This window comes from Hippocampus guttulatus, chromosome 18 (genome assembly GCF_054856545.1).
Source record: "Hippocampus guttulatus isolate MCC_2025c chromosome 18, RoL_Hgut_1.0, whole genome shotgun sequence".
NCBI lineage: Eukaryota > Metazoa > Chordata > Actinopteri > Syngnathiformes > Syngnathidae > Hippocampus > Hippocampus guttulatus.
This window is the reverse complement of record NC_141278.1, coordinates 5,167,217-5,191,026: the sequence shown is the minus strand read 5'-3', so window position 1 is coordinate 5,191,026 and position 23,810 is coordinate 5,167,217. Positions and strand designations below refer to the sequence as shown.

Sequence of the window (23,810 nt, the reverse complement as noted above, 5' to 3'; positions counted from 1 at the left end):
ATGCTGAAGACGGAGGCCACGGGGGAGAGGACCAGCCTCCGGAGTGCCTCCCCGCACCGCAATGCCTACAGGGCTGAGTTTCAAGCCCTCAAGAAGGCCTTTGACCAGCCTCAAATAGACGGAAACTCCAAAGCCAAGGACCTTGAACGGGGGAAACAACCAAGGGGTCGTCAGTATGGCACACACGTCAGCCGCATTAAAGACATGTTCATGCAGATGGGCTCAGAAAGTGCATCTGTTAAGTCAAGGGGTCAAGATGACACCTCGCCCCAAAAGCTGGTCAAGCCAACCAATTTCATTAACAAGGCCGATGGACTGGTGATAAAACTCCAGCATTCCTCGTCGGCTGAAAGGGTAGGCGGCGCGGGAGCAAAATTCTCGGAAACCAGGAAGTTGTTTGAACAGCATTCACGTGACCAGTCCCAATCACCCGTCTACCCCTACGGCCGCGATAAAAGGGGTTCCCACGAGCACCTGGACGACTGGCGGGGCGTCAAGTCCAACAGAGGCAGTACCGACTCGTTGGACTCGCTGTGCTCCAGAACGGAGGCGTCGTCGCCAACCGTTAGCCAACTGAGTGCCGTTTTTGAAAACGCCGACCAACACAACCAAGGTACGCCCTTCAGGGGAGTCAGCAGACGGGCCTTGTACTCACCGGATGGATTCCACCGCGATGTTAGTGAGGACGACCCGCGACAATCTCCAGTGCATGGAACTTACCGCAGCAGGATAGGCGGGAAGTTCCCTTCATCTTTGTCCGCCGATGACCTTCTGAGTCCGAGTCACGGCGGGGCCGAGACTGCGGAGCGCAAGCTAATCCTACGAGACAAGGAAGCCCAAGATAAAGCCGATAAGAGGCAACTATCCAATGCTACTACAAATGGAAGTCAGGTCAATGGTTCCTGCGATGAGGACGAGAACCACCCAGCGACGAGACAATATATCGAGAATAATGATGGGTCAACAACGACAAATGATGCCATTACCCAAAAAACTTTTGAGGATGCCACTGCCGAGCCGCCGACCGCACAAACTGCTCCGGCTGGAGAAAGCCGAGAAGATCCGACCAGAGAAGACACGTCTCCAGACTCTCCCAAAGACCAGGTGGACGATCCTGAAGAGGAATACACCGGGAATGAGCGGGTGATTTTTAACGCCGATGGGGATGCGTGTTACCAAGGTTGGGGGGAAAGTTGCACTGACCCCGAGGATGAGCTGTATGGAGACGACGAAGATATCGTCTATGACCCCGGCTCTGATATGACTGAGATTTCTGGCCTGCCGGAGGAGAACAAAGAGGACATCCCCGCAACAAGGAAGATTCGCTTTAGCACTGCTCCTATAACGGTAAGTTAAAACTCCTTCAGGACCAGCCAATTCTAGACCAAGTCTGAAAAGACGTTTAAAAACGTCTTTGGGAGTGAATGAGTTAAGGTAATTTCAAAACAAGAGTAGAAACCAGACGTTGTTGTTAAAACTACCGGATTATGAGCTCATGTTTCGCTAGTGCAGTTAGCATTTTCACTTGCAGCGAACCTGGTTCTTGTTCGACGTCTATTCGTGGTCTCCTCCATTATGATGTTTGATAAAGCAGCAAAAGATCATGTATCGACATTAAATCTGTTGCGTTCAGGCCTCGAGGGGAGCGGCTATTTGATGATGCACAGCTTGAGGGTGACAGCACCTGCCCCCCCCCCCCCTTTGGGAAATTGCACTCACCAGCAGAACATCTGTGCACGTGTTAGCTTGCGCTTATGCGCCGACACGCTTTTCACACATTCTCGTGTTTGTTCTCAAAGCACTTTGGTCACTTCACTTCAAATCACATCTGGTTCTAATCGGCGTTTAACCAAGCTTATCCGGGCATCTTGTGTCTCATTTAATTTCAATCACTTTTGCCTTTTGCGCGGGGTGACGAGAAGTGGCGGTTTATGCACTTTTTTTTAAATTTGCAGTAGATTGCGTGCGCGTCGTCGGTGGATGTTGCGTCATCTGACTTGAGTTTTTGTGCGTATGCTGCACATGTTGAGCACAATGAGGCGAGTGTAGTTTGTGGATTGTGAAAATGGATTTGGGAGATTACGGGAAATATTTTCCCCCCTCGTAATCCCCAAGCTTTTAGAATCAATAAGATTAGCATTTGCGGTAGGAAACATATTTTAGGAAGCCCTCTGGACGCTATTCGTGTTTTGACTGGGGAATTTGTGTTTTCTATCATTTGTTCAGATTGGGGGTGGTGAGTGGGGCATAGCAATCGACTGTATTGATGCAGCTGTCCATATTCTGCTTCCTGTATTGATTGTCTGTATGCAAAAAAAGTAGGTCCGCACAGATTTCCAGTGGCCTTGTTTTTTTTTTTTTTATCAGACCTCAATCGAGATCCAAAGGGTCACACTTCTACTTGTAAATACACTTCATCTCAAATCATATTGACTTTTATTTTGTGATCGAGTGCACTTGTGCAATATGAGATGTGCCAAATCTTTCCAGACATTCCAATTATGAATGAATTGCATGCTTAGCGCTTCCATTTTTTTTTCTCACTACATGCAAGCACGATGGTAACTGTTTTGCATATGCATTTTCCTTCAATTGGTGTCACGACACGCTTGTGCCGAGCCATCATCAAAATATCGCAAGGACGAAGATGTGCAGCTCACAATTAGGCCATTAGCTTTTTACAGAGAAACGGTTGTTGCGCTAATTACTATCTCTATCGCTTTGTACTATCTCTTATAAGCACGTGGCATTTGGCTCCTCCCCCTCAGGCTCACCACACACAGGGAAATATAGCCCGTGCAAAAATCTTTTTCAGACAATTTTGTTGTGACAGTGAAAAGAAGTCCATATCACACATCAAGGTCAAAAGAAGAGATTTTTTTTAAAATCCTATTGGTGCCTATTATTTAATGGCTTGTGTTTTATATGAAAGGCACGAACGCTCATTCATCATATGGAATAATTAGGACAAGCACTGCCCACCTTCTACACACGCAGCCTTGCAGTCAGGTCACCCCCTCCCTCATCGCCATTATGCACACAAACACGGTTGTGTCTTTTGTTCGTCCATATAGTGTTGGAGACAAAGATGTGTTCTCAAGCCCTGCACGAGTCTAGCATGACCTCGGGAAGGGCGGAGCCCGCAGAGCCGATGTTGGCACAGGGAAAAGAACCACCCCCCCCCGCCATCCTTTAATCTTAACAGTTCTTGTAATATTTCTAAGAGCCGCTCCTTAAAGCGGATAAATCATTTTAACATCCAAGCTCCGCCGCCTTAATTGATTTTGAAATCAGGCAGGCAGCTGCTAAGAGGAGAGAGCGCCCAACCAGTGTTTTGGCAACAGTTTGTGAACAGCGTGCGAGAAGTCTTTTTGGGAAAATCTCCATTAAGTCTGGGAAATGAGTACCTCGGAGGTGCAGAAATGTTGTGACAGCTAAGCATTAGCTACACTTGCACATGAAGAATGTTCAGGACAAGAGCTGCATCAAAATAAAATACTGTAAAGTAAAAGCAATATTTTGTTGAAAAAGGATGCTTTTAGAAGTCTAGGAATGATCCGTTTCGAGTGAGTGGCGTTAATTGAAATAGTTACCTTTATTGTTCACATTGAAAAAAAATAGTTGCAGACAAATAATGTTTATTATTGTGGTTGTCGTAAGATGTTTTGGAATATTTGCTTCCAGAATTCGCTCCATGCTAAGGGCAAAATGTTCGAATAGGTCTCAGAATGCGATGCAGGGCGCTTCCACGCCACTGCGAACAACCACAACACTAAACGTATCAAAACATGCCAGCTGATTTATCCCTCAAGATGATCAATGTCAGATTTGTGCATGCACCCTTTGCACTCTCTGGCATGCGCACGGGACGGCAACATGCGGCGAAAATACAGCCGCTGTGTGCGCAGGGGGTCCCTAATGAAGTGTTCAATGACTATCTGCCGTGAACATTGATTGAATTCATGCTCCCTTCCACGTCCTTTGACTGGCTGCAACATTTTGACCTAGTGAGGAAGTGACTTTAGTGGAGCCACCGCGCCTTCCCGACAGCACTGACCTACAGAAACGAATCGCATCGCATGCTCATTCAAGCAACCGGTTCTTATCCTCGGTGTGAGTGTCTGCGGGTCGCCGCGTTCGCTTCTCCTCAGATTGATGTGGCGCGGCCCAAGTCACGCTTTTGATGCCCTATTTCTACACCGCAATGCTTTCACAGCCATTAAGAACCGCCGAGAATCGAGCGTTTCCATCGAGGCGTGTCACACTCATCTTCCACTTTCTCCTGTGTGGTTGTCGAGGTGTTAAACATGTCTGCCCTGATCAAACATCCATCTCACATTGAGGCGTTTTTTTTCCCCCTCCCCCCTCCATTGTGTTTACTTCCTCTCTTTGATCGGATCACGCCACAGGAGTTTGAGAGGGGAGGGCCTCTGTACGCAGTGTCTGGCCTTCACTTTTTGTTCCCTCTCCTTTATTTGAACTCCATTCATGCAGGGTATTTCTTCTTGTGATATTTTGATTTAAAAAAAAAAAAGAAAAAAGTGGGAGCTTCGGTTGAATAGCAGCTCATGCGATCACCGCTGCGTTTGTGTATTAGGTTGGGCTGCAGCGCCATTCGGGGACTGCTGAGTGGCCTCGTCAATTTGATAGATGTGTGTCAGCTTTCTTTCCTGTGGCAATGCGTCCGGCCGGCAGCACGAGTCTGAACGACATTATTTGACTGGTGTGGTTAGTCATAAAACCACACCAGGCCGTTCTTCCACTGAATAAATGTGCCCATTTGTTGATGAATGTTTTACATTTTGGATATTGAACTAGAAGGTGGCGCGCTATCCACTGGGGGAATTTGAGGTCATAGTGGAGCATGAACCACTACAAAGAGTTTCTTCGTCGGGTTGCTGATGCTAAGACGAACAACCTGCCAGCGCTGTTTTCCGCTCGCTTTGTATTTCGAAAAGTTATGTCTGACCGTCTGCCTCTTCATCCTGAACCATTTGAAAGCAACGTTGAACACATGCCTTTGCCCCCATACTTCATTTGATATACATTGCGTTCTATCCTTATCTGCACCATCGCTTAATACGGGTTTGCGAGTCCCAAACTGAAACGAGGTGGGCTCCCGGCCAAGGATTTTGATTTCAGATCGTGTGCTGATGGAGAGGATTACTCTACTTTAGTGGCGTCCCTCTTTTGGCTGACGATTTGTTGTTTTTTAATCATACAGTGGTTAAAAACTAAATCAAGAAAAATTCAAAGAAGTCTCTGCACCTTTGATGAAATGTGATGGAGGGAAGCTTGCTGGATGCCAGTCAATCACAGGGCACTTAAAGCGACATAGATTTAAACCCACCCCTGAGTGGGGAATTAAAGAAGTCAGGGAAGTGAACCACTACACCAGGGGGGGTCAAACTCATTTTTGTCGTGGGCCAGATTTCAGTTACAGTTTCCCTTGGAGGGCCGTTATGACTGAAACCAAATAAACAAGACAAGAATGACGGTTTATTCGCCTATTATTTAAGTTACTGTCATGAGGTGCCACACAAAAATGCTTATAGTATCACTCTTATTAATTACATATGAGAATTTGAAATTTTGGTAGTGATTTTAGCAACCATCATGAAAGTTGACATCGTTGATTTGCTTTTGCGGGACACATTAAAGGATGTGGCGGGCCAGATCTGGCCCCCGGGCCTTGAGTTTGACACCTGTGCACTACACTATCTGGGACGTTGATTTAGCTGAACGGAGACGTGTGGCGCTTTTGTGGGCTTTTTCGTATTGCCATTGAAATTTGATGATGAGGATCATTGTCAGAGCTTGCTGATGAGCGGATCATTCCAATGGGGTGTGTTGGAGGAGGGAAACAAAACATGCAGGACAGTGGCCCTCGACGACCGGATTTGGACAGCCCTGCGCTACATGCATCATCACCGGCTTGTTGAAGCGAAACAAACGAAGCTCTCCAACTCATTCCATATTGCCACTAATTAATAAGAACAGTACATTCAGTGTACGGGTGGCTGGTTTTTATGCCCGTCTGTCAAAATGCTGCTTGATTTTAAATAGGTCGGCGGTCCAAAAAAGGTTGGAGAACACAGCTGAGAGTTTAAATGAAACAATCATCGCTTCTGCCTTGTTTCTTTTCAATTACCTATTCCCCGGATTTCCCTTGAAGCTGTGTAGACCTGGCTATCCGTGTCCCTAATTACGGAATCTATCGCTTACCGTCGTGGGAGAGAACTGCATCAAAGAGTGACACGTATAACGGTTGACAGTTTGCTTATGGGATCAGAAAAAGGGCAGTCGGTATTAAACTGTATTTCGGCTAAGCTTCTTTTCAAGTGGACTAAATCAAAAGTATTTCACTAACTCCTTCAAAAGGATCACGCAGCGTGCAGCTTGTGCGCTTTTGATGCACGTCTTCAATGTGAAAATGTGAGTTCGGGGGGGCCCAACTTTTTCTTGCAATAGTTCTTTTCATCATCCTCATCCTTGACAGGTCGAGCAGCTCAGAGCCCGGGTTTTGGATATGTGTGTGCATTATTCATGCCAGGACGTTTTTGTTTGCTCGTGTCTGTGCCACCTGATGATCCCGCGGGGATGCAATTTTAATGATCAAGAGAAAGGCGAGACTTGCCTTGCTATTTTTTTATTATGTGTTTAATTATTTATTTTTATCCTGGTCAGTTTCCACCTTTGTCATTTATCACCACACTTTTATTTCCACCCATAGTCTCGTCCCCTCTGCATGAGATCATCAGTATTACTGTCCCGCCAAAGCTTTGTGTCTCAACTTCTGCGACACGATATTTCTCGCTTAATAAGTAACGTCCAAGTCATTTGATCTGGGTGGAAATCTTTTGGGATTGATGAATTCTGTTTATCGGTAACGGGTTCAATTCCAGCTCTGGCCTCCCTGTGTGGAGTTTCCATGTTCTCCCGGGGCCAGTGTGGGTTTTCTCCGGGTACTCCGGTTTCCTCCCACATTCCAAAAACATGCACGGCAGGCTGATTGAACACTCCAAATTGTCCCGCCGTGTGAGTGTGAGTGCGGATGGTTGTTCGGCTCTGTGTGTCATGTGATTGGCTGGCAACCGGTTCAGGGTGTCCCCCGCCTACTGCCCGAAGACGGCTGGGATAGGCTGCATCACTCCCCGCTACCCTTGTGAGGATAAAGCGGATCGGAATATGGATGGATGGATTATATTCACCAGAGATTCCGATTATGACATTTATTGATGTGTCCAGAAGGCTACAGATTGATATCAAACGCGGAGTTTTGCTCTGACCAACCAATCAAAGGACGGCATAATGTTATTTGTGAAGCATTGGAAATTCTCTACGCACGTGACCTGTGTTCGACTGGCGGCCATTCCAGGGGGGTTGTGTGCCTTTCGCGTTCCCCCACAAGCCTCAGCGGGATTCTCGAAAAAAAAAAAAAAAAGAGGGACGAATGGATTCTGTGCAGTGGAAAATAGACAAAACTAGTCATAAAATGAAGTGGCCATGCGATGTCACAGTGTAGTTGTGGTAGTCGTGATCCTCGCCACCGCCATAATAAAGGCATTGTCTGTTCTCATTGAATTGTGCGCACTATTCTCGGCCCTGTTTAGTACCCCTAACCCCCCAGCGTCCTTTGTTCAGTCGCTGACCTAGTAGTAGTTGGCGCTGGCATCGACTTGGATCCAAATAATGAGCTGTTAAAATCTCAGCCATATCTTTTAAAAATAAATGTGAGTTCCTTTTGTATGCACAGTCGACATGCGGGCTAAAGAAAAAAGAAAAAAAAAGACAATGCTGACTAAGCCGTTGGCATTCCCCGACATGTCAGATGTCACTTGCTCACGTGCAGGATGACGCATGGTGACATGACAGGAAGTTTGGCCTTGAACTGGACTGTTCACCCTCGTCGGCCACTTACCTTTTACATAAGGAAGACTGGCTGGCTTCTTTTTCTCACCTCCTTTACGCCTGTCAAGGTCACTCCCAATCCCCGCGAGACATCCCTTCCTTTGCCTCATCATCCTTCCAGCGGCTGCGGCTTTTGTGTGGTGCGAGGGTGGGTGGTCACAGGTACAACTACAGTAATGGAATGCAAATAGGGTGAGCTGTCGTAGCACAAAGGACACATTCGAACGTGATTCAATCAAAGAGTTGCATAAAACAGCATTTTGCATGAAAAGTAAAAAACTCTTGTAATTAGGAGCTATTCAAATTTATCGTACAAATGTGTCCACATTGATTTGTTTATTTGTAAGTCGACATACATATGTATAACAGAATTACATCTAAATGTTTCATTCGGAATATGAAATTGCATCATAACACCTCTATGTGTATTTGACAGGAACTCCCACACTTGAGCCATTTTTACATTTCTAAATGAGGCCAACGCTTCTCTCCCGACACTCGTTTCCATCCTCGCTTGCTTTATAACAAGAAGCATTGTTAAATGAAAGCATACAGCTTGCGCTATCGCACTGAGATACATTGTCCCCCGTGACGACCGCTCACGGCGCAAGGCTCCTTATCCCCCCGCGATAAAGACACTGGGATGGTGACGGCACAAGGCTTCATACCGCCACGCCTGACTCTCAGCCTCCCCCCAGTCCTCAACTTTTCGTTCTTCATTTCCATCTACCGCCTTTGTGACTCTACCCCTCAGAACCATGAATCATCTGAGTCACTTTCTTACGAGATATTACCTCCTCTCCCCCGTGAACTGGACTCTTTGTTTACCACCGCAACCCCTTCATTTTCTCACCATCCTTTTATTCGCTGACACTTGGCTTTATTTAACCTCCTCCACATGGGCTCCCCCGCCCCCTTTTCTTCATCCCGGTGGGGCTTTGCTCATTCCTCACATTGGGAAATGTGACTGACATTTTCATTTTCATGCTAAAATGGCTCCTCACGACACACGAATGGCACACAAGCGTGTATCGACACGCACCTGCAAGGAAACCAGCTGCACACATACACAAGATACCCACATGCATACTTTCTTTCCCTGTTGTTGCTACCGGAATGCCTGACATGCATTCTCTGGACACACACATACACACAATCTCAAAATGCCCACATACAAACACAAAAGAAGCACAAATAAGTCTGCGTCTCGCTTTCGGGCCTCTGGAAAGTCAAAGCAGCTGCATTATGTAATTTTGTATGAAAAGTATTCCATCTGTCTCTGTCCGTGCCCTGTTAGTGACTAGCAACCCCACAGGACTAGTTGGACTTTCGGTTTAGGGAAATGCATTTGTCGCCAAACAATTAGTCTGCGTAAACAGAGTTCATGAAACTCAATAATCAAATGGGATCATGAGAGTGACCTAGTTTGGAGGGAGCTGAAACCTGCATCATTTTTATCGTGTACGCTATGGAGTAATGTTTGCAGCCGTTCTCTGTCTGTTACCATAATAAGACACCACACAAATTGCAAACTTAGAAATTCAGCAGGAATTAAATAATTCTTTCTCCCATTGTGTATTATTCCCTGTCATAGCCCTTTCACATGGGCTCCCATTTGCTCGCCTTCCCCGTAAGGGAACGCGTCTTAACTCATTCACTCCCAAAGACGTTTTTAAACGTCTTTTCAGACTTGGTCCAGAATTGGCTGGGACTGAATGAGTTTTAAATGCCTTCTTCTCAAAGATTGACCCGCATCTGTCCTCAATCCCTCTCCCTGACCCCCCACCCCCACCCATGTTCTGCATGCTAATGTGTTTGTCGTGCCAGCCATCGGTGACTGAGGAGCCATTAACGACAGTACTGACTGCCAATAGTAGCATCTGTTTCAGGGTATTTGTGCAGTGATGAGAAACCCCCAGAAGTAGTCAATCAGCCGCTAGCATTCCAATTTTTTTTTAATTTTAATGGCGCCGTTTGTTCCACCGCCTTTGTATTTTTATCGTTGCCGTGAGCCAATTTTAAAACATTAATGAAGAAACGATTATGTGTTTGTAATGTCTTCATAATGAAGCATGCAGTGTCCATTTTGAAAACGTCCTCGAGGGCTACAGCATATTATTATAGAATTTGCCAATCTCGTCCTTCGTGTTAAATACATTTTTCAGAGCCATGTGAGCAACTACAAAAACCTGTTGTGCTGTAGGCTTTCCAGTTGCTCAAATGTTTAGGTTACAAAACATTTACAATTGATTTTGCTCGATGAAGCCAAATATACTGTCTGTGGATCTCTGTGTGCGTTACAGTGTAAATAATGCAGAGTTGCTGATCACACTGAATGATTGATGGCAAGAAAGGTCATGCAGAGGAGAGAATAGGAAAAGAACTGCAAACTATAAAGTGTGTGCATCGTGTCAAGCATGCATTCCTTGTTCTGCATCCTCGACTTTAGGACTACTTTCACTTTTTTTTGTGTTGACCACGTGCGCACTCCTTCCATTGCGTTTTGTCAGCCATAATTTATTGATGAAGACGCATTGCATTGCTCTTTGGCCTCTGGCACAACCTCACATAGGTGCAAAATTGTTTTCTCGGCCATATTCTCCCATTTGCACTTCAGTTCTTTTTTTACATGTCTGAACGTGCCCATTTTTCATTGACGCGTATTCTCCCATCCAGACTTTGACACACCCACCCAGATGGAAATCTTCAACCAAATCACCCAATGTATATCACACTTGAGCCCATGCCAAAACATACACCAGACGCTGATGGCGTTGTTGGCATTTTCGACACTTGTGCTGGCAAACTGGCATGGCGCCCCTTTTTACTCAGCACCTGCAGCTGGCCTTTGGCACCGTACATGTGACAAGGCCGCTCGCTTGCTGGCGACAGCTTGCGCGCCGCTCTCAGCGAGCTCTCTTCTCTCCACCGCATGCAGGGAGCTGTGAGGGCATCCTGCTGGCCGGGATGAGATGTGAAGTGACAGCTGCCTATTGCAGATGAGGAGAGAGACGTCCTGTGCGGTTCAGAGGAAGAAGGGGGGGGGGGGGGGGACCCCTCATCTCTGAACGATTCTCTGACAAACAGCTTGTTGTCAGTCAATATTTGTGTTGGGGAACATTTATTTTTGGGTAGTACAGGTTGAAGTGTCTGGAATAATATGCTTGGATAACGAAGTGAAAAACGACTTACTGTGGCGGGCCACACATTTACACTCACTTTCTGCCTTCCAGAGGTCAATAATGTTCGAGAAAGATAGCTCAAGGTTTAAAAAAAAAAAGTGAATCCAAATATGAGAATACACAAAAACTTTTTTTAAAATACTTCATTGACCCAATCAGAACTGAGCATGAGCCAACGTTTTTATTTTGGATTTTATTCGTGGGGGAAATTTTTCAGGATAGGCTTCCGAAAACATCCTGCAATATGCCCGCCACTCTTTGTTTTCGAGCTAATTTCCAACCATGTATTTTAACCTCTGAAGGTATTCAACACTTACTCCAACGAGGACTACGACCGGCGCAACGAGGAAGTGGATCCCGTGGCCTCGTCCGCAGAGTACGAGCTGGAGAAGCGGGTCGAGAAGCTCGAGCTTTTCCCCGTGGAGCTGGAGAAAGGTGGGAAGGAAAATCGTCATGACAAATTTGGACAAATCGCCCACCCGATTTTGAGGTGTCGTATTTCCCAAGGGTGTACTAAGTGTGGTTTTCTCTGGATCTGATCTGCCTGAATAAACATCGTAAGAACTATTCAGCATTCAACATCCCATGACAACTTAGCTTATAAGTATGAGGCAAAGCAAAGGTTCTCACAAATGTCTACCAGCTTCCTACTTTGCCCCTGATCTAAAATAGAGCGCTTTGTGTTACGGGTTATCACCTTCCAGTGGCCGTTACGTAACCTTAAGCTCTTATGAATAATGAATGGGGGAGGGAAATGGGAGGAATAGTGCACTGGAAAGGAAATTCCCTTCCAGAACAATAATGCCGTATGAGTGAAGGTCAGCGTGCGCTTTAGGGATGCCTCTTCTCTTCTTTTCCTTCCATTAATAAAGCACTATCCGTATGCATGTTTATTTATATGCATTTTCCCTTTCTTATCTTCACGCCATCTGCTTGCTTTTTTTCTATGACTTATTTTTGGAATTGCTGTTGAGTTAACCTGGCCGATCTTCGACCCACTTTTCTCCAGTTGTCGCTACGTTTCTCCATTTTCTGTTATCTCTTCTATTATTTTCTTCTCTTTTCTTTCTTACCACTATTTTTTTCTTTTTCTTCATGCTACCGCTATTTTTATTTTTATTCTTCGTGACAGGGGTTCGCTTTGGCCTGGGGAGTCAAGTTCAGCATTCGCTTCAATTATATCTGGCGCCATCTAGCGTCGTGAATAGGTATAATGTCTAGACCCCGAATATAAGACGACCCCCACTTTTTCAGTCTTATTTCAATGCAAAAAAAATGTCTTAAATTCGGGCCAATACGGTATATACATATAGGACGAGTTCAACTGTGTTCCACCTGCATTCAGATGACGACGGCTTGGGGATCAGCATCATCGGGATGGGTGTTGGCGCTGACGCAGGCCTGGAGAAACTGGGCATCTTCGTGAAGACCGTCATTGAAGGTGGAGCGGCCGAAAGAGACAGCAGGTGAAGTTCTTTTCAATCCCGCTCATACTTAAGGGCAGCAACTCCACTCTGTCATCTGTGGTGTGTACAAAAAGTGTTCATATTGTGAGCTATCTGCACTGCGCACACCAAACCCACACACGGTTGCTGTCAGATTTAGCAGTAGGGGTTGAGATTAGATCCATAGTGAGGCACACTGTGCTCTGTCTCGCGCAGAGCTACGCTTGTGAGGAAATATGCCGCATGATGTCTCTTGATTGTTACCACATTTTCACCCTATCCTACCCATGCGTCTAGATGATCCATGCGTTTTTTGTATTTTTGTATTGTAGGACATTTTTCACATACAGTAGCTGACGCAAGCAACTCAAGTCAAAAGTGTCGCTGCAGCTCCCCCTGAAACCTTGAACAGGATTAAGTGGGATGGAAAATGGATGCAGCAGTGCTAGGGGTGGAGTGTAATGTTCTTTTTTTCTTTTTTTTTAAGTGGTGGTTTTCTGAATATGAAAGGCTAGTTTCCACCAAATGCAGTTCTTCATGTTTTCCCATCCTCCCAAGTTGCACCAGAGTAGCGATTAGACCATTTAGTGGCTCTCCAGTAGTAGTCAACAGAGAATCTTCAGTTCTATGCTAAGAAAGAACCCAAGATTATGTTTACGAGTGCCCTTCGCACAGAGCAAAGCAGACTAGACGTAACTTCTGTAAAAGCTTTTTTTGTTGCTGCAATGTTGTTATTCCGTATGCATGCTCGCACATCATATCCTTCGGTTATTACCTCTCCATCAACTTGGTTCCGTGCATGCGCGTCGGCCTTTTGCTGATTTAATGGTCCGAGGCACACACAATGGCAGGCAGACAGATCGATGGACTCGACTGATGGTCACTGTTATGTGCGGTTCTGATGACCCACGGAGATACAGTACCGCGTTCCTTCGTCGCCACTTCATCTTTTCCCTAATTCCCCCTCGGCTCGGGAATGTTCCCGTCGGGCCAAAATGGAGCCACAAAGCCAGATTAAGATGTCAGATGCTGTGGGTCACGTAGAAGCTGAAGTCTGAGCGGGTGACTGACACACAAGCAACGAGTTCGTGTTTAAGATGGTGTACAGTCAAAAAACATATTCAAACAAAATAAATATGGTCTGTTAATTAGAGCGGTCTCAGGAATTCATCTCCAAAGTTTGCCATTGTCTATTTTTCTGCATATTTTCAAAACAGAGCTTCATAGTAATCAACTAAAAGGGATTTTACTCACACTCGATGACCAGCGGTTGGTTGACAGAGCTGTGTTTTGTGCCTCAGAGCAAAAAGGCAAGCTGGCCTGTGCCTCCTGATTTGACCTCCATGATTTTGGGGTGCCTCGTTTTGTCTCATGATTTGTCCGCAGTCATCGAAGGGAAACGTTTGCCTCAGTGGAGTCTTCCAATCTTGGAAAATAATGCACGCGATTGGCCAAGCTGATGTCTCATCCACTTCTCATGCTCTCGCACCACCGCGTAATTTGGACAATTTATTTTCCGAGGCGGTCATTTTCAAGAGGGACACGGTGAACTACGAGCCGCTTCAATTCACGTTAAGACAATGATATTCATTCTCTCACCCTAAAGCGTTAAATGATGTCCTCAATTTTGTGATTGCGTGTCTTAGGATCAAGGTGAACGACCAGATTGTGGAGGTGGATGGGACCAGCCTGGTGGGTGTCACACAGAGTTTTGCGGCCTCTGTCCTCAGGAACACATCGGGAGTTGTACGGTAAGACGCACTCCCTATCAAAAGAAAGAAAAGTCACAGATGGAGCGGAATAGATCATATCAGTGGGAAGTGTGACGGTCACCCAGCTTCAGCCACTTTAAAAGTCATCTTGGACTTTTAACGGTTTTGAAATTCACGGTCCATTTTTTTTTTTTTACATGGACAATTCATTTCACACAAGCAAAACAATGCATTGTTATTTATTTATTTGGTAACCAGCTATGTTGTAATCGTTTTACCTTAGAATGACCGTGTACAAATAGGCCACTTAATTGTGACGGCCTGAAATAATGTGTTACATTCATAATTTCTTTAGGTCCCATTTGCTGTTTTGTTTTTTTTTGCTGCCGTTTTCTACCGTATTAAAATTGCGAATGACCATTAAAACCAGGAAAAACGCAAATACAAGACCGATGCCATATATCGATTCTGTCAGTTGCGAGGTTCTAAAATGATGCAAAAAAAAAATAAAAAATGAATGGACATAACAACAACAGTGCAATTTGGATCAGAAAATGTCCCCCAAACCTTTTCAGGTTCAATTGTAATCTTAGAAAATGACTGCGGGATATTAAAGTCGCTTTTTTAAAAAACATGTTGTACTGCTTTATAGCACAAGTGGGTCCACTTAAACTCGGCCTCGCTGTAGTATTGCTCGTTTGCACAGAAAGACTTTTAACACTGCGTTTACCCAAACCAAGTACATAAATGAAAATGACTACTGCATATTCTCACTCAGTGTATTTGTTTTTGTATCACTCGTCCTCTTTTCACTCTCCTCATTCGGTCACTCTTTCTCTTTCCATCCTCCTTCATCATGTCACCACCCACTTAGTGCACCTCTCCCTCCTTGGTAAAAATCCTTCCCTCGCTGAGGTTTTACGGCTAGCTGTCCTACATTAGACATTTTATCTATATTTAATCTTTTATATTATGCAGGTCTCAAAAGGAAGTCACGTTCACATGCAGTCACCGTAAAGGAGTTTCATTATCTGAAACCTCACACGAGGGTGGAAATAACAGTCCCCTGAATGAGGTTCAAGACCTCCATGCTGCCCAAACTTTTTTTTACCTCCCTTTTTTTTTTTTTTTGCTCACCCCAGTTGTTGCTTCACATGTCGATCAAATAATAAAAAGGCGCCTCTGCTGGAGCGTAAGGCCCTGTCTGCATTGCCTTCATACGAGAAAGCTTTCCAGCTCAGTTTCACAAAGATAGGTCACTGGAACACGTTGCTCACACAACTCACAGTCCATCTTCCGAGTGACAGTATTTTGAGTTCCTGGAGACAGGTTGTATGCACTTGTTTAACATAGGGGGATAAAATAAAATATCAAAACCTGAGTAAAGAAAAGGCTTACCTTTCTTTAACGGGATTCGTGTGTATTTCAAGTGGTTCTCATCACACTTTGAAAGCCATGGACATTGAAATCTGCAGGAGAAGAAACCGCTACATTAATGTCTATATCATAGTTACCACAATTTGAATGAGGCGCCATCGGGGTGTAGCGGTTCACTGACCTGCCTTCCACACAGGCGGCCTGGATTCAGTTTCCACTGTGTGAAAGGCCATCTGACTGTCTCCAAATGCAGGTTTGTCATTGGCCGAGAGCAACCGGGCCAGCAGAGCGAGGTGGCCACGCTCATCCAGCAGACCCTGGAGCAGGAGAAGAGACAGCGAGAGCTCCTGGAGCAGCAGTACGCCCAATATGACGCCGATGATGATGAGGTAATGACCAGCATCGGTATAATTCAGTGTCTTGACAGGAGGGTGGGCGTCACTCGCTATAGAGGAGGCGGCGGTTGTAAATAGCCACCTACTTCACAAAAATTCCGCAATCGTATTTAACTCATTCACTCCCAAAGACGTTTTTAAACGTCTTTTCAGACTTGGTCTAGAATTGGCTGGTAATGAATGAGTTAAAAAGGTTCAGTATGTATTATTCGTCTGCAACCTCGCTTCTTGTGTGATAGAATGGAGTGAGAAAATGCAGCTTTAACACACCTCCACCCGACACCATCGCTCAGCATTTCTTAAAAATGAAGAAAAAAAATGCATTACAAAAAATGTGTCCGCCAATTTTATGCCAAATTGAAAAGAACAAATCCACTCAGCCGCAAAACTTGATTTGCTATCGTGGTCACAAAAATTGACACGGCGGACCGGATCTGGCCCCCGGGCTGTTAGTTTGATACGTGATCTACATGAATCAATACTTTGCGGCTGACCGGTAACGACACTGTAGGCTCGCGCTCATCTCGCAGCTTTTGTCTTCATCGCGTCTCCCGTCGCATGGCGGACGGTTCAGTGGGAGTTGTCATGCATAAGAAACTCTCTCCGGGCCATGGAAGCTTATCCCAAGTGCTGTCATAATCCTGAGCGCGCGCGCACACGCACACGCACGCACACACACACACACACACACACACACACACACACACACACACACACACACACACACACACACACACACACACACACACACACACACACACACACACACACACACACACACACACACACACACACACACACACACACGCGCATGAAACAGTGCCCGTTCTAATTAAAGTCCTGTAGAGAATTGGCACTGCAAGCGTGGGACGCCATGTACAGTCGAGTCACTTTGAGACATGCAAGGAACCAGCTTTTCTTTGCCCCCCCCCATGTCTCACAACACGGATAACAGCACAAAGAGACAGCACCATGTTTTTTTTTTTTTCTGGAGAGGGGAAGCCACTTCCATCTTGACTCAAGCAACAGCAAAAGTCAACCACTAAGAATTAAAACATGAAGGTTCATAAAAATAAAAAAGAAGAAAAGTCTTCCACCAAACATCCACCGATAGTCCATATAAAGATTCCGAAAACACTCTGCGTTCATTCCAAGCTTTGGCAGATTAAACCGTAACAAAACCATGATCAAGATCTAAGGGGCAATAAGTAGAACTCATCAATATTAATACGGCTATAAATTTTCCAGCAATTCTCTCCCCGGGTCTGCTGAGATAAAGGCTCCATATCCTAATGTGACTGACGGCTCTTTATTGACATGTGAGCCCAAGGGAAACGGTGACACGCGCATACTTTTGTGTGGAATTATTTGTCATCAAACGCTCAAACTTGGCCATCTGTCAGTTAAATAGGAACATGCATGCATGATATATACACACACACACACGCATTTTTTGTTGTTGTTGTTGAAAGAGTCAAAGAGCCAAGCATCCCCTCGGAATCGAAAATGGTATGAGCCGCCATTCGGTCTACTTGAGGTGCCTGCTCTGTTCATGAGAGCACACTCTAACGTGGAACTGCCCTTCAATGTATTGTGTTGCTCCTTCACTGAATGGGACCTTAATGTAGGAGGCTGCAACCACGGCAACAGACGGGCCTATTCGAGGAAACGAAACTCAAGCCTGTTATCTGAGCTACACTTGCATATCCTACTGGGATACATAATTTGCTTTAAAAAAATCATTTTAGATGTTCTAATACATTGAGTATTAGGATGGAAGCAATGACCTAATTTAGAGAGGTAAAAATGGTTCAAGTGTAGGAGTTAAAATACATGCGTGGGTGGGAGGTAGAAACAGTGTCAACACTTCATTATTTACATGTTACACAATCATCTTATATAAATAGTTTGAAAGATAATGCCTAATATCACCCCCCCCCCCCCCGCACGAAGCTAAATTAAGCCACAGCAAATGTCTTGTCTTTGTATCGGCTTTTTTAAAATTATTATGATTTGAAATGGATTGATTGTGTGATGCTACTACGGCGCCAGAGATATTTTACCGAGTCACGTCACTGGACATACGAGGCAGGGTTGGTCACGGGCCAAATGGATTATTTGATCAATGCGCTCAGATTGAAAGACAAATGGATATGACGCCTCTCAAGACGTGGAGGAAATATGTTACAGATGACCAAGATGTCAGCGCAATTCATATCCGACAAGGTTTGGGGAACCTTAAGTAGGTTATCTAGATTTTACATGATGCTCGCATTAAGAGTTGCATTACTTATGCAAAGTCGCAAATGAATAGAGGATGTCGGGGAGAGATGAAAAGCAAATTTTGGGAGAGCTTTGACACGCGGCTCCGACACATGTAGCCCGAACAAGAAAAGGATACACTCAGAAATAGACGTTAATATACAAATTGCCAGATTCCTTTTCCTATGTGTTTAATGAATCTCTACAATGAAAAAGTTTCAATAGTCTTAATTGATTGAGATTGACCCCGTACAAGGTGGACAGTTCTGCAAGACAAATCCGAGTCATGGGCCAAAATCGAGATGCTTATCTGTGACTGACATGGCACTTTCTGGTCTTCAAGCAGACCGGCGAGTATGCCACAGATGACGAGGAGGCGGCGCCTGCCGCGGCAAGCGAGGGGAAGAACATCGAAGTGTTCGACCTGCCCGAGAACGACGACGTCTTGTCGCCCTCGGATTTGGATGCCACTAAACTGTTCCAGAAGTTCAGAGAGGTAATTTTTACCCGATGCATTGTGACAACCATTTAAAATAAATAAAGAAGAGAAATAAAAATACGAGCACTCCACAAAGTATCGTTTATATTCCACTGTCTCCGATTCATAGAAAATACAGCAGATGATACTTGGTGTGCTACGTATTTGATTATGCGGTATTTTGCTCCCGTTTGTGCAAATGCAATCACACTTGTCAGTTTCAAGTTTCACTGACCCAGAGGAGACTGCAATTGCTCCAACTTGCTGCCGAGTTTTACATTTTAATCAGGACAGGACGAGCTCAAATAGCAAACGTGTACTACAGATCTTTGAGGAGATGTGTATGGAATAATCCCACTTTATGACATGTTTCCTTGGGATTACGCGGACGTTTTTTTGGAAACATTCTGCCACTTGCATGTTTTGCATAATTCAACACGCACAAAACGTTCATCTTGTCTTCACATAATTGTGCTCTGAACTCACGAATATAGTGGAAGGTCAACTTTTTTTTTCTCATGAACCTTTTTTTCTTTTGGGCCTTAGCGAGCACGTCATCACTGGTGCTGCAATCGGACCGGGTCATCCGCCTCGGCCCGTCACACTGTATCGAGCTTGCGCAGCCATGCGTTTGATGATCTGACTGTCCTCACGCTCGCTCTCTTCTCTTTCTCCCCTCTCCTGTCCTCTCTTTTTTTCCAACAGCTCCAGATCAAACACACGGTGACTGAGGCCGAGATCCAGAAGCTTAAAAACAAGGTAAGTCAACAGCACTGTCGGAGGGACTTGAGGTGAATGTTGGCGGCTGATGATAAGTTTTTGAAAAGCATGCGAGCTTTTTGGCTAAGCTTAAAATAACGACACATGAATGCAGAAAGTATGTATGTCTTCTATATGTCGCAGTTTTCTTTTATCACTAACAGACGCAGAAAAAAAAAGAACACATTTTGGATACGGCTGTTATGTAAGTTAGCTTTCCCCCAGTGTTAATCAATGGAGCATTTTAATGTGATATTAACTCATTCAGTACCAGCCAATTCTGGACCAAGTCTGAAAAGACGTGTAAAAACGTCTTTGGGAGTGAATGAGTTCACGATGCATTATTGTGATTACGTCTCGTCGAATCCCTGTTGTGAGTCAAGAGCGTAATTCTTGTATCGTCTTTTGAATTCGCAGTTGGCCTCCGTGGAGAGGGAGAAGCAGCGGTGGGAGAAGGAAAAGAGCCAGCTGAAGGCCAGCATTGAGGAGAACAAGGAAAGGATGCTGAAGCTGGAGAGCTACTGGATCGAGGCGCAGACGCTGTGCCATACGGTCAACGAACACCTCAAAGAGGCCCAGGCGCAGTATCAGACTTTGGAGAAGAAATACAACAAAGCCAAGAAACTCATCAAAGACTTCCAGCAAAAGTGAGCGACACCCGATGGCGCCCAGACGACCGCGTTTCACTGTCAATCATCATTTTGGCTTCATTTTAAGAATCATCTAAGATGGCAGAATGAAATCCATTCATCCATTTTGTATAGCGCTTTGCTCATGAGGGTCGCGGGTGAGGTGGGGCCTGCCCAGACTGACTTTGAAGCGCACCGTGCACCTCACAGCGACTTTCAAATACAAAGAAAATGGGTGATGAATTTTTTGCAAACGACTCGATATTTTTAGATCATGCAGGTGTTCTTAATGCAGCCAAGTTTATGGCGCACTAATATAATTGCTCCGACACTCACATTTACACCTACGCATGTATTATGACTCCTCCACATCGCATTTCAAAATGAGGCCATTGCTCCCATCTTGACACTTAGTGTAGTTGGATGAATAATGTCTGATGAATTCATTTTCCCGTAATCTTTGCTTGCATCATCGATCAGAGAATGTGAATCTCCTGCACTCCCATCTGTCAGGCAGAGTTACGTTTTTTTCTTTTTTTTAAATCCGTGAGATCTTATCCGATTTCAGCACAGAGAGCAGGTTTTCCAGTCCCTTGTGGCACAACTTGTCTTTCTTTGTGCGAGGCCCATCACAACCTCGGCCGCTCTGCTGCAATCGGACTGCCTGTAATTGGCTCCTGCCCCGCAGGCTCAAGTGAAGCTGACATGAGAGACAAACTTCTCCGTAGCAAAGATGTCTGCGTAGGAGAGACGTGTACATTTACAAACAGTGGAACATTGTGTTCTACGGAGGGATTCACACTGAGCCCACTTTTTGTTTTCCAGACAGAGCACTTTCACGCATAGATGTAGGTAAAAAAAAAAAATATCCGGACAAATATTCTTTGAAGGAGTATACATGGGTGCTGATCCAAATTGTAGCCTTAGTGGAGGGAGTTTAGTTCAATTTGGTTTGCTCCCCCGCTCAACCTTTTTCAATCTCCTCCTCCAGGGAGGTGGAGTTCATCCAGAAGGAGGATGCTGAAAGGCGACGACTGGAGGAGGTTGAGAAAGCTCACCTGGCGGAGATCCAGGGACTGCAAGTCAGGGTAAAAGACCATATTCCACCTCGATGTATGACTCTTCATGCGGTTGTTCTAAATATGTCTGTAAAATTCCGCTAAGTGGTCTCCCAAAGGGCGCACTGAAATCTCTGAAGAGGCCGAGATGATAAGCAAATCCAAACGCTGGTCTTGACAGCGCATTTCAATTCAACAGTTTGCATGGCCGCTAGAAAGCTTATTCCACATGGATGCTTTATGTCTGCAAGGCTGTTCCCTCAGTTCATACTGACAGCGGATGGCTTGGGTGTCCCCGTGGCCTGTGGTCAAACGTCAAGTTGATTTTGTTATTTATTTTCTGCTTTGCCCGCAATATGACACGACGTAAGTGTTAGCGTCTGCGCAACTGGATCGCCGATGCGGCCAAATGTGCACGACTACCGTTATTCGGATGCACATCATTCAAATTCCACAAGAAAAGGTGAGGGCAAAACTTAATGAAACTATATAGTCAGTCTGGTACTGTACACGTTAGTAGTGCATATACAAATATTTTAATTCGTGATCAATATCTTTACACTTTCAGCCATTTTGGGAAAATGTCTTTTCAGTTTCCCAGTGCGGCCCCTACGCCCATACAGGCTGGATGAATTTAATATGGAAGAACGGTAACCTCGAACCCACGGAACAGCTTTGGGATGAATTAAAACGAAATATCTTTCCAAAAGTCGGAAGCTTTCGTAGTTGCAAAAGAGAAATTGGGGCCATTATTTCGTTTCCCCGGGCGCCTGTCATGTGGAACGCTTTTTGTTCTGAGAGCAGCATACTCACAGCTGATTCACATTGATCCTGCTTCCTCCTCTCAACAGATTGCAACACTAGAGTCGGAGCTGATGCAGTTGATGAAGCAGAACAACATTCAGGTCAACAACAACAACAGCAACAGTGCGGAGAGTCTGCATGCTTTGCCGCACAGCCCCAACGGAGCTGCGGCACAAGGTAGAGGTCAGTGCATCCCTGCACTTAGACCTTAATAAAGCGGTTCCCAAACGTTTTAGCCCCGGCGAAAAAAACAAATACTTTAACTCATTCAGTACCAGCCGATTCTAGACCAAGTCTGAAAAGACGTTTAAAAACGTCTTTGGGAGTGAATGAGTTTTAATAATGATTTAACTAAGAATGAATTGTCCTTATTATATTCCACTTAAATATTAAATACAATTGAGCTGTACCTAACAGATGTACTCTACTGCATAAAAAAAAAAGTAAGTCACTGTAATAACAAGATGCACAGCTTGAACATTTTTTTTCCCTGAACCTTTATGTACCACACTTTGAGAATCACCGCTTTCATGGATCAAGTCACAGATTATGTCCACTTACGCACTGTCTGAACAACAAACTTGAAGCCTTGATATCTGCTTCCTGCTCGCCTCTTGAGCTAAGCAGGCTTTATTTCCCCGGCGACGGCGTCGGAACGTGTGACATGTGTGACCAGTGCCGACAGGGTAGCGGCGAGACTGGATGTGTGCTGATCTGAATGACGCAGCCCATTACGCAACATTAAAACCGAGGCGGCAAAAGGAGACAGCTGGGACGTGCGAGAAATGGGAACATGTGGGAGGAGAAGAGAGACGTGTGCAGATCGGATCGCTTCCAAATTCGAATAGTTTCGTGCAATGTGACAGGCTCTCCGGGTAATCTCAGTGAATTATGATTGCCTAATTAATGCATTAACGGTTTGGCAGAACATTTTTTGAAAGAAAGTGGACTAATAGGCTAGAATGAGAGTAAAATGATTTCCCGCGTTTAAACCAATGGAATGGAGAATTTGTCGAACACGAAAGGTGCACATACTAAAAAGAATGATGATCAGAGATCGTCATTTGGGACGAAAGATTCTGCCTTTCTAAACGGGAATAAAAGAGATGACATAGTAGAAATTGCAAAAATGCAATTCTACACCACTACAAACGTCAGCCTTGCAATTTGACACTCCTAATACTTTTCCCCAAACACAGCAACAAGAGTAAGACACTTTTTGTCTACACTCCCTGCAACTCATTTGGTACCATTGATTTTATGCTGCTGGTTTTGTGCAGAACTGAGGAAGGACTCACCCAGCAAAGCGAAAGGCTCCAGAGCAGACAGCATCAGCTCCACAGAGGGAGAGGTTTGTCATTTAACAAACACACTTTCTCGACAACAGTTACTCCATCATACGTCTCTTGAGTCATTGTCATGAAAGCAACCATGATCACCAACCGAGATATGCCATAAAGGTCCACGTATTTTCATTTAATTAGAGTACCTATGAGTGTCTGAACTCTGTCCATTCCATTTAGTTAATGGATTAATTACGGCGTGTTGCTCAGCAGCACTAATTGAGTATATGGCGCTGTCGCCGTGTGTCTCCGCTCGCTGAATGTGATGGATGTTTGTGGATGGATAGCATCTTGTCATTTTCAACACAGCTTGAGTTGAGTAGTTCACGTTGGGTAAACAACTTGAGAATCCCAATTGACCGGGAGATCAAAACAAGGCAGTGTGGGGCTTCCAAATCAAAAAGAGTTCGAAATGGGAATACGGAATCAGTATGGCTCAGTCTCCCTTCAACATT

General features: G+C 45.0%; 1 protein-coding gene across 6 annotated transcripts in view; it reads left to right on the top strand.

The window, feature by feature from the left end:
* Positions 1-23,810, top strand: part of ppp1r9a (protein phosphatase 1, regulatory subunit 9A) — a 28,892-nt gene continuing 5,082 nt past the window's right edge. For 3 of the 6 annotated variants that reach the window (XM_086136044.1, XM_086136043.1, XM_086136039.1), the window contains exons 1-11: positions 1-1,347; positions 11,396-11,528; positions 12,439-12,559; positions 14,185-14,289; positions 15,881-16,016; positions 18,628-18,780; positions 19,468-19,521; positions 19,939-20,168; positions 21,142-21,238; positions 22,060-22,195; positions 23,293-23,363. In XM_086136044.1, the coding sequence (XP_085992170.1) occupies positions 1-1,347; positions 11,396-11,528; positions 12,439-12,559; positions 14,185-14,289; positions 15,881-16,016; positions 18,628-18,780; positions 19,468-19,521; positions 19,939-20,168; positions 21,142-21,238; positions 22,060-22,195; positions 23,293-23,363 (2,583 nt within the window). The remainder of the gene's footprint in view (positions 1,348-11,395; positions 11,529-12,438; positions 12,560-14,184; positions 14,290-15,880; positions 16,017-18,627; positions 18,781-19,467; positions 19,522-19,938; positions 20,169-21,141; positions 21,239-22,059; positions 22,196-23,292; positions 23,364-23,810) is intronic. The other 3 variants (XM_086136045.1, XM_086136040.1, XM_086136041.1) reach the window with 2 other exon arrangements.